Source organism: Ictidomys tridecemlineatus, chromosome 6 (assembly GCF_052094955.1).
Source record: "Ictidomys tridecemlineatus isolate mIctTri1 chromosome 6, mIctTri1.hap1, whole genome shotgun sequence".
Classification (NCBI taxonomy): Eukaryota; Metazoa; Chordata; class Mammalia; order Rodentia; family Sciuridae; genus Ictidomys; species Ictidomys tridecemlineatus.
This window is the reverse complement of record NC_135482.1, coordinates 176,692,666-176,706,670: the sequence shown is the minus strand read 5'-3', so window position 1 is coordinate 176,706,670 and position 14,005 is coordinate 176,692,666. Positions and strand designations below refer to the sequence as shown.

Genomic DNA, 14,005 nt, shown 5'->3' with positions numbered 1-14,005 from the left:
GCCCAGACTCCCCCAGTTTAATTCAGATTCACAACAATATTTATTCATATTAATTCTGTCAGTGCCACATATTTTTCTAGTTAATGAATATTTACCAATCCTAATCTGTCACTTACTGCTGTTATCTATCCCCACTGGTTATGCAATATACTGCAGTTAGCTAAATGTGCTATGTATTTCATCAACTAGGCAGTAGATATAATTTTTACATGAAAGTAAGCTAAAGACAGAATCTAAAGGAGGTAGGTAAAGACTATTTTTTAATGTATCAATTTATCAATAAGCTTTAGTTGTTCAAGGATCTTCAAAGCCAGTTTTTAATGACTAATCAGAGTACTGAAACTATCTTAGTATCTTAGTCTACTTTTCTCTAACTTGTACTGGAATTTAATAGAAAACTTTTTCAAATGTGGTACTAAGGGATGATTTACCTTTCATCTTTGACTTTTCCCTCAAGAATTACCAGAAATTCTTGAGGTTATATCTTACACATTTTGTATATCAGAACTTAGCATATAACTTGCCTGGTACATACTACACAGCAGTCTCTCAATTAAGGTTTATTTGTATATTTAAACTGCCATGAATTTATTGAGTGTCTGTTTTTCACTTTAAATACCACTTGTTTATCAAGGCATCAGAAGACATATATGTTCATTTACAATGGTAAATGAACCAGGTATTACTCTGTTCAGATAAAAATTGAGGATGTCTTTTTTTCCTTGCCATATAGGGTTCTTATGGGGGGTCAAAATTTTTTTTCCTTAAAGGGAATTCTGAATATCATTACTTAATAACTTGATTTCCCTCAAGAAAAACTCCATTTCTTTAATAGGATCATACAAAGGCTTCTGTGGATTAATCTCTATTAATAGTCTTACACTTATTAATGTTAATCCTTATTATAAGGATCTTACACTTTTTTCCTCCTCAAGGGCTTCTGCAAAAGCTGTTTCCTTTGTCTAGAATGCTCTTCTCCTATATACTGACTACTACTAGCAGCAATCACACCAATAAATAGCCAATAGCTACAACCTACTGAATTTTACCAAGTATGGGACAGTCTATGTATTTTGTTTCTACATTATGAAGTAGGTACTTACCCCAGCTGTACAGTTAAGGTACAGAGAAGCAATTTAAATAGAGAAGCACAGGTACAGAATATAGACACTGAGTTTCAAACCCAGATCTGGCTGAATTCAAAATTGTTCTTAATCCTTGCTATATCAACTTTCTCCAGAAGTCTAACATTTTTAATATGCTCTAATAACCATTGTGATATGGTTAGCCCATAAGACAGTTAAGACACTGGTTTACAATCATGGGTGTACTTCATGCCTCCTCAACTAGAAGGTAACCAGCCATTTGAACTCAGGTAAGACTGCACCTTGTTCACTCTTACTTCCACAGCTCCTAGTACAGTTCCTGGTATATGTAATGGGTATCAATAAATATCTAATGAATATTTAAATACGTGTAAATTATTTTAAACAGAAAGGCATAACAACGTTATTAGTATTCTTTTTCAAATTTAGCTAAGTAACGTCACCAGGCTTACCAGTTTGTGATCTACAGAATCCACTTTTCCCCCTTTTTGCTTATATCCATTCTTCTGTGACTTTGTTTGTTTCCTTAAATACTATCCCTTTCAAAGTGAACTGCCTTTGAAAATCTTTACGGAAACAAAACTGTTAAAAATTAATTTTCCCTTCATTATAATTCCTTAACACCCCCACCCCTCTAAAAAACACAGTAAACAGAGATCGAAGAGGGCAAAACTATCTTTTAAAAATGAATTTCAAATCACCAAGACTAGGCTGATTGGAGAAAAGCAATTTAGTACATTAGTAAATGAAGTCTTCCCGTGCTATGTAGGCAGTGTTGTCCCAGGTGGCATCTTATTTTTCATAAAAATTTACCGAGGGCCTTGAGAAATATAAATACTGAGAAAAAACAGGTGCCGCACTGAGCAGGGGGTTTGATCGACATCAACCTTTTTTGGCTTAGTTTTTTGAAAAAGAGCCCAGAAGCTAAGGTAATCTCATCACCTTCGAGAGGGAGAAAAAAGGTGGGGGGGTTGTGAAAAAAGGGAAGAGGAAGAGGAAATGTGGCAAACAGAATAAAATATTGGTGAGAGCGCGCCAAGGCTGGGGCCCCATGCCTGAGTGCAGCCTCCCCAAACGGCAGGTTACGCTCTGTCAAATTTATCTTTTCAATTAAGAACAACACCTGGCTATATTAGTAGAAGATATACGGAAAAGGAAGTTATCGGTCTCGTGAGAACTTGAGCACCCAAGAGGCATCCAGGAACGCCACCGAGGACCGCGCGTCCAACTGCCGCCAGCTCGCGGATGCCCCGGGGGGCCCGGCGCCGGGCCAGGCTTCCCCTCGCGCTCCCGCTACCCACAAGCCACCGCGCCTCGGCGCGCACGCGCAGGAGCGACGGCCGTCTCAGGAAGAGGAAAATGGAATAAACAACTCGCAGGAACCTGAGTGCGAGAAAGCGAGCCCAGGCAGAATTTAAAAATAAATCGGCCCCTCCGCCCACCTCAGCTGATCGCCACCGCGGCACCCTCTTCCCCAGCCCGCGCTCTCGAAGTCCCCGTCTGGGTCCGCGCGCCCACCCCGTCGTCCCGCGCGGCCCCTTTAAGAAAAGAGAACGAGAGAGTGAGTGAGAGAGAATCCCAACTCTCCCCCTCCCTTCCCCTCCTTCCTACCCCCTCCTCCCTCCCTCTCCCCTCCCCCCTCTCCCCGGGCGGCTCCGGCTCCCGCAGCGGGACAGACCCACCCGCCCAGGCTTTTATCTGGCACCGGCAGCGTCTTCCTTCCCTCCCCCGTCTATGGTGGCGGCAGCGGCGGCGGCGGAAGACGAGGCTGCGGCGTTGCCATGAACAGTGGCGGCGGCCTCCCGCCCCCCTCGGCCGCCGCCTCCCCTTCCTCCTCCTCGCTGGCGGCGGCAGTGGCGGTGGTGGCCCCGCCGGGGGTCGGGGGTGTCCCCGGCGGGGCGGCGGCGGGAGTGAAGCTGAAGTACTGCCGCTACTACGCCAAGGATAAGACTTGCTTCTACGGGGAGGAGTGTCAGTTCCTGCATGAGGACCCGGCCGCCGGGGCTGCCCCGAGCCTCGGCCTCCATAGCAACAGCGTCCCCCTGGCTCTGGCGGGCGCGCCGGTGGCCGGCTTTCCGCCTGGAGCCGTCCCGGGCGGGGGAGCCGGCCCGCCCCCGGGGCCCAAGAAGCCGGATCTCGGGGGCCCGGGGCCCGGAGCTACGGCTGGCGGAGGAGGCAGCGGCGGGGGACTCGATGGAGCGCGGCTGGCAAGTGAGTATATCCGGGCGGGAGGGCCACCTGCACCTCCGGGCGGCGGCGCCGGGAAGGCCTAGGGCCGGACGAGGCCCTGCTGCCGAGGGGAACCGAGCCCGGCCTGCGGTTCCCCCCCTCACCTCTCGGGGCGTCTGCGAGGCCTAGGCCAGGCCTGAGCCCTCCTTCCTCCTTTCCTGCTTCCCCTCCCCACTGCCTACGGCGAGCCCGGGAGCGAGGGGAGGCAAGGTTCCTGGGAACGTGGGTGGGTGGACTGGGGTGATGTGAGTGGGGGCGGGGATGAAGGGGGATGGGCTGTGGCGTGCGAGTGTGAGAAAGGGGGTGTCGTTTCCGGGGGGTGTGGAAAGGGGCTGGGTTTGCAAGCACATGTGTTTTGCTTGCCAGTGCAGAGTGCTGTCTGCCGGGTTGTCGAGGTTCCCTAGAGTGAGTGAGTGAGTGTGTGAGTGAGTGTGTGTGTGTGTGTGTGTGTGTGTGTGTGTGTGTGTACCGGGTAGTGGGAGGGAGGTGTGTGTACCGGGTAGTGGGGAGAGGCTGGTTTAAGTCTTGCTTAAATGGGTCGAAAGGACAGAAAAAGTTTGTAGAAGGCTTGCGGGAGAAGGGTTTTCCAGGCAAGAAATGCTTTCTAAGGATGAAGAGGGAGCGAACAGTAGCCTTTGTAGGGAGTTTAGGAATTTCACGAGACCCGTATTTCAGTAGTTTTCCTGAAAACTATAAGTTAACTGGGCGTTAGTAAGGATCCTGTTTTCCACAACTTTGCATCAAGCAAACTCACGTCCTTGTGCCTTGAGAGACCTCTTTGCACAGCTTTTGCATGTGTGCCATTGCTTGGGTGAAAGAGAAGAGAGGTGCTAATTTTTCCTTTTTTATTTATTTGTATATTGAGCATTTCTAAGCCAAACGGGAGACCTATATTCTTGGATTCTGAACAGCATTTAGATCTTGAAATAACTTGATGGCAGTTTAACTTGGGCAGCAGAAAAAAATTTGTCTTTTTTTAAAAAAAAACAAAAAAACTTTTAAGTTAATTTGATATGATATATTCTGTGAGGATTATTTAATAAGCATCTTTCAAGAGATTTGTATTTTAAAGATCATGTCTCTTCATATGATGGATTTGACTTTAATGAAGGTGTATTTGGTGAGATTGATAGGCTAAAAAATTTGTAACTTCAGATATCTTATGAAATGGCTACTTTATTGCTGGAATTTTAATCACTTTTGAGCAGCAACTTTGCATTTTCAAGGTAAAATTTTCCTGGGCGACTGAGTTGTGGTTGAGATTATGAGAAATGTTTGATAAGCATTGAAACCGAACAGTATCTATCCACAGAAAGATGCATTTTAAAAAAATGCTGGTGATATTTCTGGGGTTTTCTTATTACCACATTAATATAGAGTTGAGACATAAAAGATCAGATAGGATATAAACAGGTGAAGATAGGAGCTGAAGGTATATTCGGTGACCATTTCTTATCTTAGAAAAGGAAGTTAATTGAGTTAATATAGGGTCTTGAGGATAGACAGTTAATGGGAAAAAGGCATTTTAAAATTAATACTTAGTCATTTAACAGTTATCTGATTAAATACCTGGTTTATGTATTTGGATTCTGTGGCATTTAACTTGATTGGTTGATGCTCCTCTTTTCTGTGTTAGGTTTCTTGGTATCAGTAATACCTAGATTGTGTAACTTCTGGATGAGATAAAATTGCTTCTTATCAGTGAGTGGCAAGTAAAGTTAGTGGCCATTTTGAATTTTTCACTTGTTCACTTTATAGTGTACTTGCTACCATTTACTGTATTCTCACACTATATTTTTGAGGTAGGCTTCACTTACGAGGCAATTAACATAGACAACACATTCTAACAAGCAGTGCTATTAGGAGAGTAAAATTCTCTTAGTTGCTGATCTGATCTTATAGCACCACTAAGACAAGTCGATATTTTCAGTATTTCTTTAGCGGAGTGGTCATAGCAGATCTGCTCTAATAAGCTGGTTGTGCTTGCAGAAATGTTTTGTTTGGTCTCCTGGCTCTCTTGTATGTTCAGGTATGTGTGTTTTGGCTTTGAAGTACCTGTATAAAATAGTGTCTTGGGCCATTTTGTGTTGCTGTAAGAGACTATGATAGAATGGGTAATTTATAAAGAAAAGAAACTTATTTTCACTGTTCTGGAGTCCAATATGAAGATGCTGGCATCCGGTGAAGGCCATCAGGCTGCATAATTTTATGGCAAAAAGGGCAAGAGCGTGCCGAAACTTGCTTTTGTAACAGTTCCATTCCTGATAACTAATCCAGTTCCTCAGTAACAACATTAATTCATTCATGAGACCAGAGCGCTTGTGACCTAACCATGTCTTATTGGAGCCCACCTTCCAACACATGAACTTTAAGTGACACTTTCAAACCATAGAATTCTGCCCCTGATCTCCTACAGGTTCACATCCTTCCACTGCACAGTGCATTCATTTCATGTCAATAGTCCCCAGCGTCTTAACTCATTCTAGCATCAACTTAAAAGTTCCAAGTCTGGAGTCTTATCTAAATCAGATATAGGTGACACTCAGTGCATGAATTCTGAGGTGAATTCTTCTCCAGCCCTAAACCTGTGAAATTAACAAATTATGTACTTAGAAAACAGTGGTAGGACAACATAGGATAGACACTCTCATTTCAAAAGGGAGAAATAGGCAAGTAGAAAGTGGTATCTGGTTGCAAGTAAGTCCATAACCTAACAAGGAAAACAACATTAAATCTTTTTCTTTTTGGTACCAAGGATTGAATCCAGGGGTGCTTAATTCTCATCCCTTTTTATATTTCATTTTGAGATAAGGTCTTGCTAAGTTACTTAGAGTCTCGCCAAATTGATGAGGCTGGCTTTGAACTTGTCATCTTTTGCTTCAGCCTCCTGAGCTGTTGAGATTATGGGTGTGTACTGCCACTCTCGACAACATTAAGTCTTAAAACTGGAGAATAATCTCCTTTGACTCCGTCTTGGAATGGGGATTGAGCTTTCAAGAAGTCCCACCCCCATGGCTTTGCTGGACTCAGTCGTTCTAGTAGTTTTCCTCAGTTGGAGTCTCTTGCCTGCAACTGTCTCAGTTGCATGCTGGTGGCCTTATGGTTTTGTGATGTTGGGGCTGCTTCACTAGGTGTTGTCCTAGTGGTGGTTGCTGATGGCTCTGACACCACCACAAGACTCTGTCAGGGCCCCCAGGCTGTTAGGAACATCCTTTCTAGGGGAGACCACCATGTCTCCACTCCTCTTGCACTCTGTGTCCTTATATACACATAGTACTACATAGATACCACCAAGGTTTACAGCCTATACATTCTGGAGAGATGAGCTGCACCTGGGCTTGCTTGAGCAGCAGCTACTGGGAGCTGGGAGTAGAGTCTTGAGGTGACTCAGGTTAGCAAGCCTATGGAGGGTGCTGCACTGGCCAGGTTCCCCAAACCATTCTGCCTTAGAGCTCTGGGCCTTTGATGAGAGAGGAAGCTTCAGAGATCTTTGAAATGCTTTTGGGATCTGTTGTAGTTTTCTCACTCCTCTGACTAAAAGATTTGACCAGACAATTGTAAAGGAGGAAAAGTTTATTTCAGGGCATACAGTTTCAGACATCTTGGTCCATACGCAGCCAGCTCCTTGTGGCTGGAGGTGAGATAGAACGTCTTGGTGAAAGGAAGCAGCTCACATCATGATCAGGAAGCAGAGAGAGACTCTACTCTCAGATGCAAATAAATACCACAAAGGCATGTTCCCAGGGACCCAGTCCTTTAGCCATACCCTACCCGCCCTCAGTTACCACCCATGAGGAGATTAATTCACTGATTGGGTTAAGACTCTCATAACCCTAAAATTTCTCCTCTAAACCATCTTGCATTGTCTCACACATGGTTTTTGGGGGACACTTAATATCTAAACCATAATAGGGTCATTCTGTCGTCATCTTTGTAACCCCTTCTCTTTCTATCTGTACTAATCTTTGCAAAGGGTAGCTTGGCCACGTTCTTGGTTTGTATTCCTAAACGTCTCTTTTGATTCTTTAACTTGATTAGGCTATGAATTTTCTAAATCTTGTTCTGTTTCTCTTGTAATTATAATTCTATCTTTATGTAATTTCTTTTCTCTTGTATTTTACTGTGTATAGTTAAAAGTAGTCATGTAGCTATTTCAATATTTTGTTGATATCCTAGTTCATTGTTCTAAAACTGCTTCCATAAAGCTCTCAGGCATGGACACAGTTCAGCCAAATTCTTTGTGAATTTGGAGGACCTGAATTTGTAACTGGAGGGCCTCTAGTCCAGTTTTCAATACTATGTTCTTCATTTCTAGCCCAGATCTCATCAGATTTGCCTTTGCTATCTATATTTCCATGAGCATTCTTAGTATAACTTCTTAAATAACTTTTAAGAAGTCTCAGACTTTTCCTACAGCTAATTTCTTTTGAGCCCTCACCAAAATTGGCCTTAACGTTCTGTTCACAGTAGTACAGGCTATTTCCAGAATTCATTTCAAATCTATTCCAGCCTCTCTCTACCCATTATCCAGTTCCAGAGCTGCTTCCACATTTTCAGGTAGTTGTTATAGCAACAGCTCCACTTTCCTTGCCAGTTTTCTCAGTATGTTTTGTGTTACTATAACCGAATACCACAGACTCAAGTAATTTATAAAGACAATTTATTTTTCACTATTCTTGAGGCTGGGATGCCCAGGTACCAGCATTGATGAAGTCCTTGTGTGTGTCATCCCATGGCAGAAAGTGGAAGGGCAAGAGAGCAAGCTGACTGAACTCATTGTTGTAACAAATCCACTCTTGAAATAACCAGTCCACTCTCAAGATGAGGACATTAATCTGTTTATGAGGGAACAGCCCACTTGACCTAATCACCTCTTACTAGGCTCTACTTTCCAATACTGTTACATTGCAGAATAAGTTTCCAATATGTGAACTTTAGGGGTCATAATAAAACCAGAGCACACACCTAGATAAATTCTTAGGATTTTCATAAGACAACATGTACCATATAAGTAGCAATGAGATCAAGAAATGGAACTTAATCAGTATCCCTCAAAGTTCTGTTCTTTGTCCTCTCACTACCCTTTCCCAAAGGTAACCACTATACCGATTTTTAGCATTACAGACTAATTTTGTACTTTTTGAACTTTCTGTCAGTGGAATAATATAGTATGTAGTCATAAGTGAGCTGCTTTCAACAAATGCTTGAGATACGTTCATGTTGTTTTTTAGGAACAACCTCTTTAATCTCCTTTCTGAATAGAGTTACATTGTATGAATGAGTGTACCACATTTTATTTTCTTATTTTATTGTTGGTGAGCATTTAGATTGTTTACAGTTTTTGTCTATTAGGAATTTTCTTACATGAATTTTGGTGAGCAAGTCTACACATTTCTTTGGATTACTTATTAGTGGAATATTTCTGGGCCTTAATAGGATTCATGTGCCTAGTAGGGTTCAGCACTATTAAATGATGTCAAGTAACTTTTCTCAAATGATTATACCACATTTACACTCATTCTAGAAGTTAATGATTTTCACTTGCTTCCCTTTCTCCCTCAAACTTGGCATTCTCTGTCTTATAATTGTAACCAATGTGATGGCTAAAATTTGTAAAATTGTGTTTTTAATTTCCTTGTATGTTGATTTTTAACTGGGTTAATTGATAACAACTTTAATAGAGAAATACAGATTTCTGGTTTACCAAAAGGTCAACTATTATTTGTATTGGAATTAGGAATGTTAGTGGGATAAGACTCTTCACTCTACTCAAACTGGGTAACTTGTTAATATCTAGGCTTTTAAGTTTTTGAAGATTGCCTTAGTACTTCACATTTGCAGAATTGTTTTGTTAGTATTTCACATAGATTTGAACTAAATTTCTGGAAGTGAGAAAATTTTATTATTAACTGTGCAAGCATTGGAAAATGGAACCACAAAGACTTTTTCATAGTACACTTAGTTGCAATCATGTTTCAGCCTTGTAAGAGAACTATACTTTTGTACTTTTTGAACTTTCTGTCTTTATTTGTTACTTACTTTTTATGTATGTGGTATATTACATTTTCTAACTCTAGCTTTTCTGTTGACCTGGCAATATTCTGGCATTCAGGATTGCTGTTTATGAAATAATAGTTGATTTAAAAAATTAAGGCATTTACTTTAATTTTTGACATTTCATATTCTGTTGTACTTGAGAGTTTTCGAGGCTGAAATATGAATTGTGTTCAACTGACTTGTTCTTTCGTTTTGTTGTTGTTTTTCTTTCTTTTGAGATAGGGTTTTGCTATATTGCCCAGGCTGGTCTCAAACTTACTACCCTCCAGCTTTAGCCTCTTGTGAGGCTGGAGTTATAGGTGTGCAAAATTTTGCCTGGCTTGAATTGTTGATTCTTGACATTTTATTGATGAAATTTTAATATTTTCAACTTGCTAGATTTTCACAATAACTTTAATATTAAAGTTTTTAGTAGCCAAAATATCTGTTATGTCAGTGCTTATGTTTTGGAAACATTATTTGAAAACCAATAAATTAATTTTACCAAAATATGGTTCTTTTACCGCTCTAATTTGGTTAGTAGTGAAAGCTTTGGAAAAAGACATATCTTAGATGGAATACTCTAAAGTTTCAGATTTCTCATTTTAAAAATGGAGATTGGACTGACTTTGAACTCACATCCCCCACGTCGTCCCCCAAGTCCTGGATCCTCCTCATGTTTGATGCCCTCTGAAGTAGCCAGAATGAGCTGTCGCCCCTTCTTACAGCAATAAGGAGTTCCTAAAATTGGAGGCGGGAATGAAGCCAGAAATAGACAGTGTAGATAGGTAAAGCCAGTCAGGCTGGATCTAGGAGGCCGATTTTGAGTGAGTCTAGGAAGTTGAAGACTGTCCCCTGAGGGTTACGTTTACTCTACCAAGATGTAAAGCCTGCCCAGATAGACTCTCAACTGAGGAAACCATGATTAGTTCCCAAGTTTCCAGACAAAGGGGGGAATGAAAAACCAGCCTTAGAGCAAAGCCTGTCCAAGGAAGGGAGTGTGATCCTTTCTTTGGAAAGACCCACAGAGCATTCCTAGGCACAAACCCACCCTGCTGAGTTGTTTATCTACAAATAACAGGAGAGATCTGGGGAGCCAGATGTTCCTGACTCAGTCAGGCTAGGTGGGGACCCATAACAACCCCCTAGCAGCCACCAATCAGCATGAGACAGGGAAAATACCTGGGATGTCAGAAGACCTTCCCAGTAGTTTATGGTGCTTGATAACATGTTGGGAAACCATGTAGTTAAGCACGCACTTCCCTCGTGGCTTAAACCAATCAGTTCAAATGAATCCCCCTCTTTTACCAACCAATTACTCTTACCCAACTTGTTTCTGCCAGTGAATGTGCTAATCAATGTTAAGAATTGTTTGATTTTCCCGTGGTGTGTGATGATTTGCTAAGAGATACTATGATGTATGTGAAGTCACTGCCTTCCCCAAAGAGTGTATAAAACTGCTGCAAACCCTGGGCTCGGGGCTTCTCAGCGTCACCAGTTGCTGTGTGCGTGGAGGACCAAACTAGCTCTCAATAAACACCTCTTTGCTGCTTTAAAAAAAAATGGAGATTGGGGCTGCAGGTGTAGCTCAGTTGTAGGATGCGTTTTTAGCATGTATGAGGCCCTTGGGTTCAATTCCCAGAATCCCTCACCCCCAAGTGATAATAATAATTGTACCTACTTCAGAGTTGCTGTGAGATTTCATGAGATGCCATTAGGCATTGCCTGGTACATAGTCTCAGTCCAAGTTGCTACTGTTATTGAATATTGTTAATAATAAATCTGTGTTTAACCTCTGTATTTCCTTTCTTTCTCAAACTTTTGAGAGCAAATGTTAAAGAACAGTAAAATAAGATATAGGTTATTAAGTTGTGGTTGTCTATACAAGTGGAAGAGAGTAGTGCCATGCAAAACTTGAAGTCCATATTATACTAACTTTGAAACAACCGTGTGGCAAAACTGGTTTTAAGCCAGGACTAACCTTTTCATTCCACACATCTGTATCAACTTGTGAGAAGTTAAGTATTGAGAATTTTCCATTAGCATAGTTGGTCTAGGTGTAAACAGTTTTATTTTATAATATACAAAATATATAACAAAGATTTTATAATACCATCTATTTCACTTATTAATGTGCTTATAGAGTGATAAATTCTAATCTAGGTGAAAGGAAGAGAATAGTGAACAAAACGAATTCTACCCTAATTGATCTTGTGGGAAACATACATGTATAAGATAATAATAGGTCTTAATAAGTTTTATGAGGAAAACTAAGGAGGGGATATAACATAAGTCCAGGTAATGTATTTCTCTTCATGAAAGTACATTTGAAGTGACTCTTTTATAAGATAAATGATTGCCAAAAGCAAACCAAAACACCTTTTTTTTTTGCTGGGCAGGGCGGGGAAGAGGAGGTTACCAGGAATTGAACTCAGGAGCATTTGACCACTGTGCCACATCCTCAGCTATATTTTGTATTTTATTTAGAGACAGGGTCTCACTGAGTTGCTTAGTGCCTTGCTGTTGCTGAGGCTGGCTTTGAACTTGAGATACTCTTGCCTCATCAGCCTTCCGAGCTGCTGGGATTACAGGCATGTGCTACCACCTAGCCAGGCCCAAAATATCTTTCTTAGTTGGTAGGATGGAAGTCCCTGTTCAAGGTGCTGGGAAATTGAGTTCTTGGTGAGGGCTCTCTTGGCTTGCAGAGCTTCATCTTATCTTTACGTGGCCTTTCATGTTGCACTCACAGAGCAGGGTGCTTATGTTTCCTCTTTCCTCTTCTGATAAGGGCACCAGGCTTCTTGGATTAGGTTCCCACCCTTATGACTTCATTTAACTTTTATTATCTCTTGAAGATCTTATCTCCAAATACAGTCACATTGGTGGTTAGGGATTCATGTAGGAATTTTGGGGAAACAGAATTCAGTCTGGACACACATGAGTTTTGTAGCATTTCTCATATGTTTTTCCATGTTAGCATACTTTATATTGTGTTTATAGTTTAATAATCCACATTAGAATATGATAAAATATTTGATGAGCTGTTACTTTATATTTGTTGACAAATTAATACATCTAGTATTTGTGTATCCTTTTAGCATATAGGAATTAGTATTGGACTGAAGGTTTTGGGATTTTATTTTAGTGCTTTGTCTTATACAATAACTTTGTGGCCTTGGACTACTCATTTGGTCTATGTGGAAATACATTTCTTTACCTGTAAAAAAGGAGAATGGAATATGGAATACATGATATTCAAAATCCCTTTGGCTCTAAATGGTTTCTGTGTTTTTAAGATGTTTATGTTCTAGAATACAAATTATTTCATATTTAATCTTTGAAATTATTCCCTTCTTCCTCTTTACAACTTTTGGAAATACTGACTACTCAGCAGATTAATATCAGTATGTAGATAAGGGCATATTAATCACTAGTTTTGACTGAGTTAATTAGCATGTAGATAATAGTCCTCTTCATTAAAAAAAATAAAACAAACTCCTCCTTTTTTTGACGTCTCTTTTGGTATATTACCTTTTCTTTAAAAAATATCGTCCCTAGTTTTTTTTTTTTTGACAATTTTTTAGTTGTTGATGGACCGTTATTTTATTTATTCATTTATATATGGTGCTGAGAATCGAACCCAGTGCCTCACACGTGCTAGGGAAGCGTCTACCTTTGAGCCACAACCTTACCCCTTGTCCCTAATTTTTTAAAGCTTGCTTTTAATCATATTTTTAAGATGAAAAAGTTCAGCTTTAGAAAAGTGTGAACAATATCTTATTTTTTAAATTAAAATTGTAATACATAAGTTAAGAATTTAAATAGCATAGAAGAATACAGAGGGGAAAATAGTCTCCTTTCCTCCCAAGTTTCCTGGTTCCTTTCTTTAAAAGCAGTTACTCTTTTTAGTTTAATTCCTATCCTTTTAAAAAATATTCACTTTCTGTTGTTGTTGTTGGTGGAATTGTACAGAGAATTGAACTCAGGGGTGTGTTGTGCCACTGAGTTGTATTCCTAGCCTTCCTTTTATTTTTTTAAATTTTATTTTGAGTTAGGATCTCCGTAAGTTGCCTAGGCTGTCTTTAAACTTATAATCCTCCTGCATTAGCCTCCCCAGTAATTAGGCGTATACTTGTGTCCAACTCAAGAATGTTTTCTATCTATACTATCATTCATGTGTTTTTATTTTTGGACCTCTAGTACATATTGACACACATGTACATACATGTGTGAGTACACACATGGAAGCCTAATGCATTTTGAATTTTTTTTTCCTAATTGCTTATATTTTGTTCCACTTTTACATAGGAAAAAATTAAGAACTGTCTTATTCTCTTTTCCTGTGGCTGCATAATGTTCCATTGCATGTTTGTGTCACCAGGTTTATATGGTGAGTATTTAGATTCTTTTTGTTGTTGTTTTGCTGGACAGTGAATCCAGGGCCTTGCCCCTGGTAGGCAAGCACTCCACCACTGAGATGTACTCCCTCAACCCCTGTCTTACTATTACAAATGATGGCCCCAAGTTGTTATGTCTTAATACATTATATACACTTATTTGTAAGTAAAAATATACAAATATACAACATATAGTATCTTAGGGAGCTTACAGAATATTCAGTAACATGGTTCAAA

At 40.5% G+C, this 14,005-nt stretch overlaps 1 protein-coding gene across 10 annotated transcripts in view; it reads left to right on the top strand.

Annotated features, from left to right (window-relative positions):
* Positions 1–2,413: 2,413 nt before the first annotated feature.
* Pan3 (poly(A) specific ribonuclease subunit PAN3) overlaps positions 2,414–14,005 on the top strand; it is a 162,702-nt gene continuing 151,110 nt past the window's right edge. For 7 of the 10 annotated variants that reach the window (XM_078016185.1, XM_078016184.1, XM_005317061.4 and 4 more), the window contains exon 1: positions 2,415–3,317. In XM_078016185.1, the coding sequence (XP_077872311.1) occupies positions 2,888–3,317 (430 nt within the window). In that variant the 5' untranslated portion in view covers positions 2,415–2,887. Of the gene's footprint in view, positions 3,318–14,005 lie in introns of all 10 variants that reach the window. The other 3 variants (XM_021730138.3, XM_005317060.4, XM_078016186.1) reach the window with 3 other exon arrangements.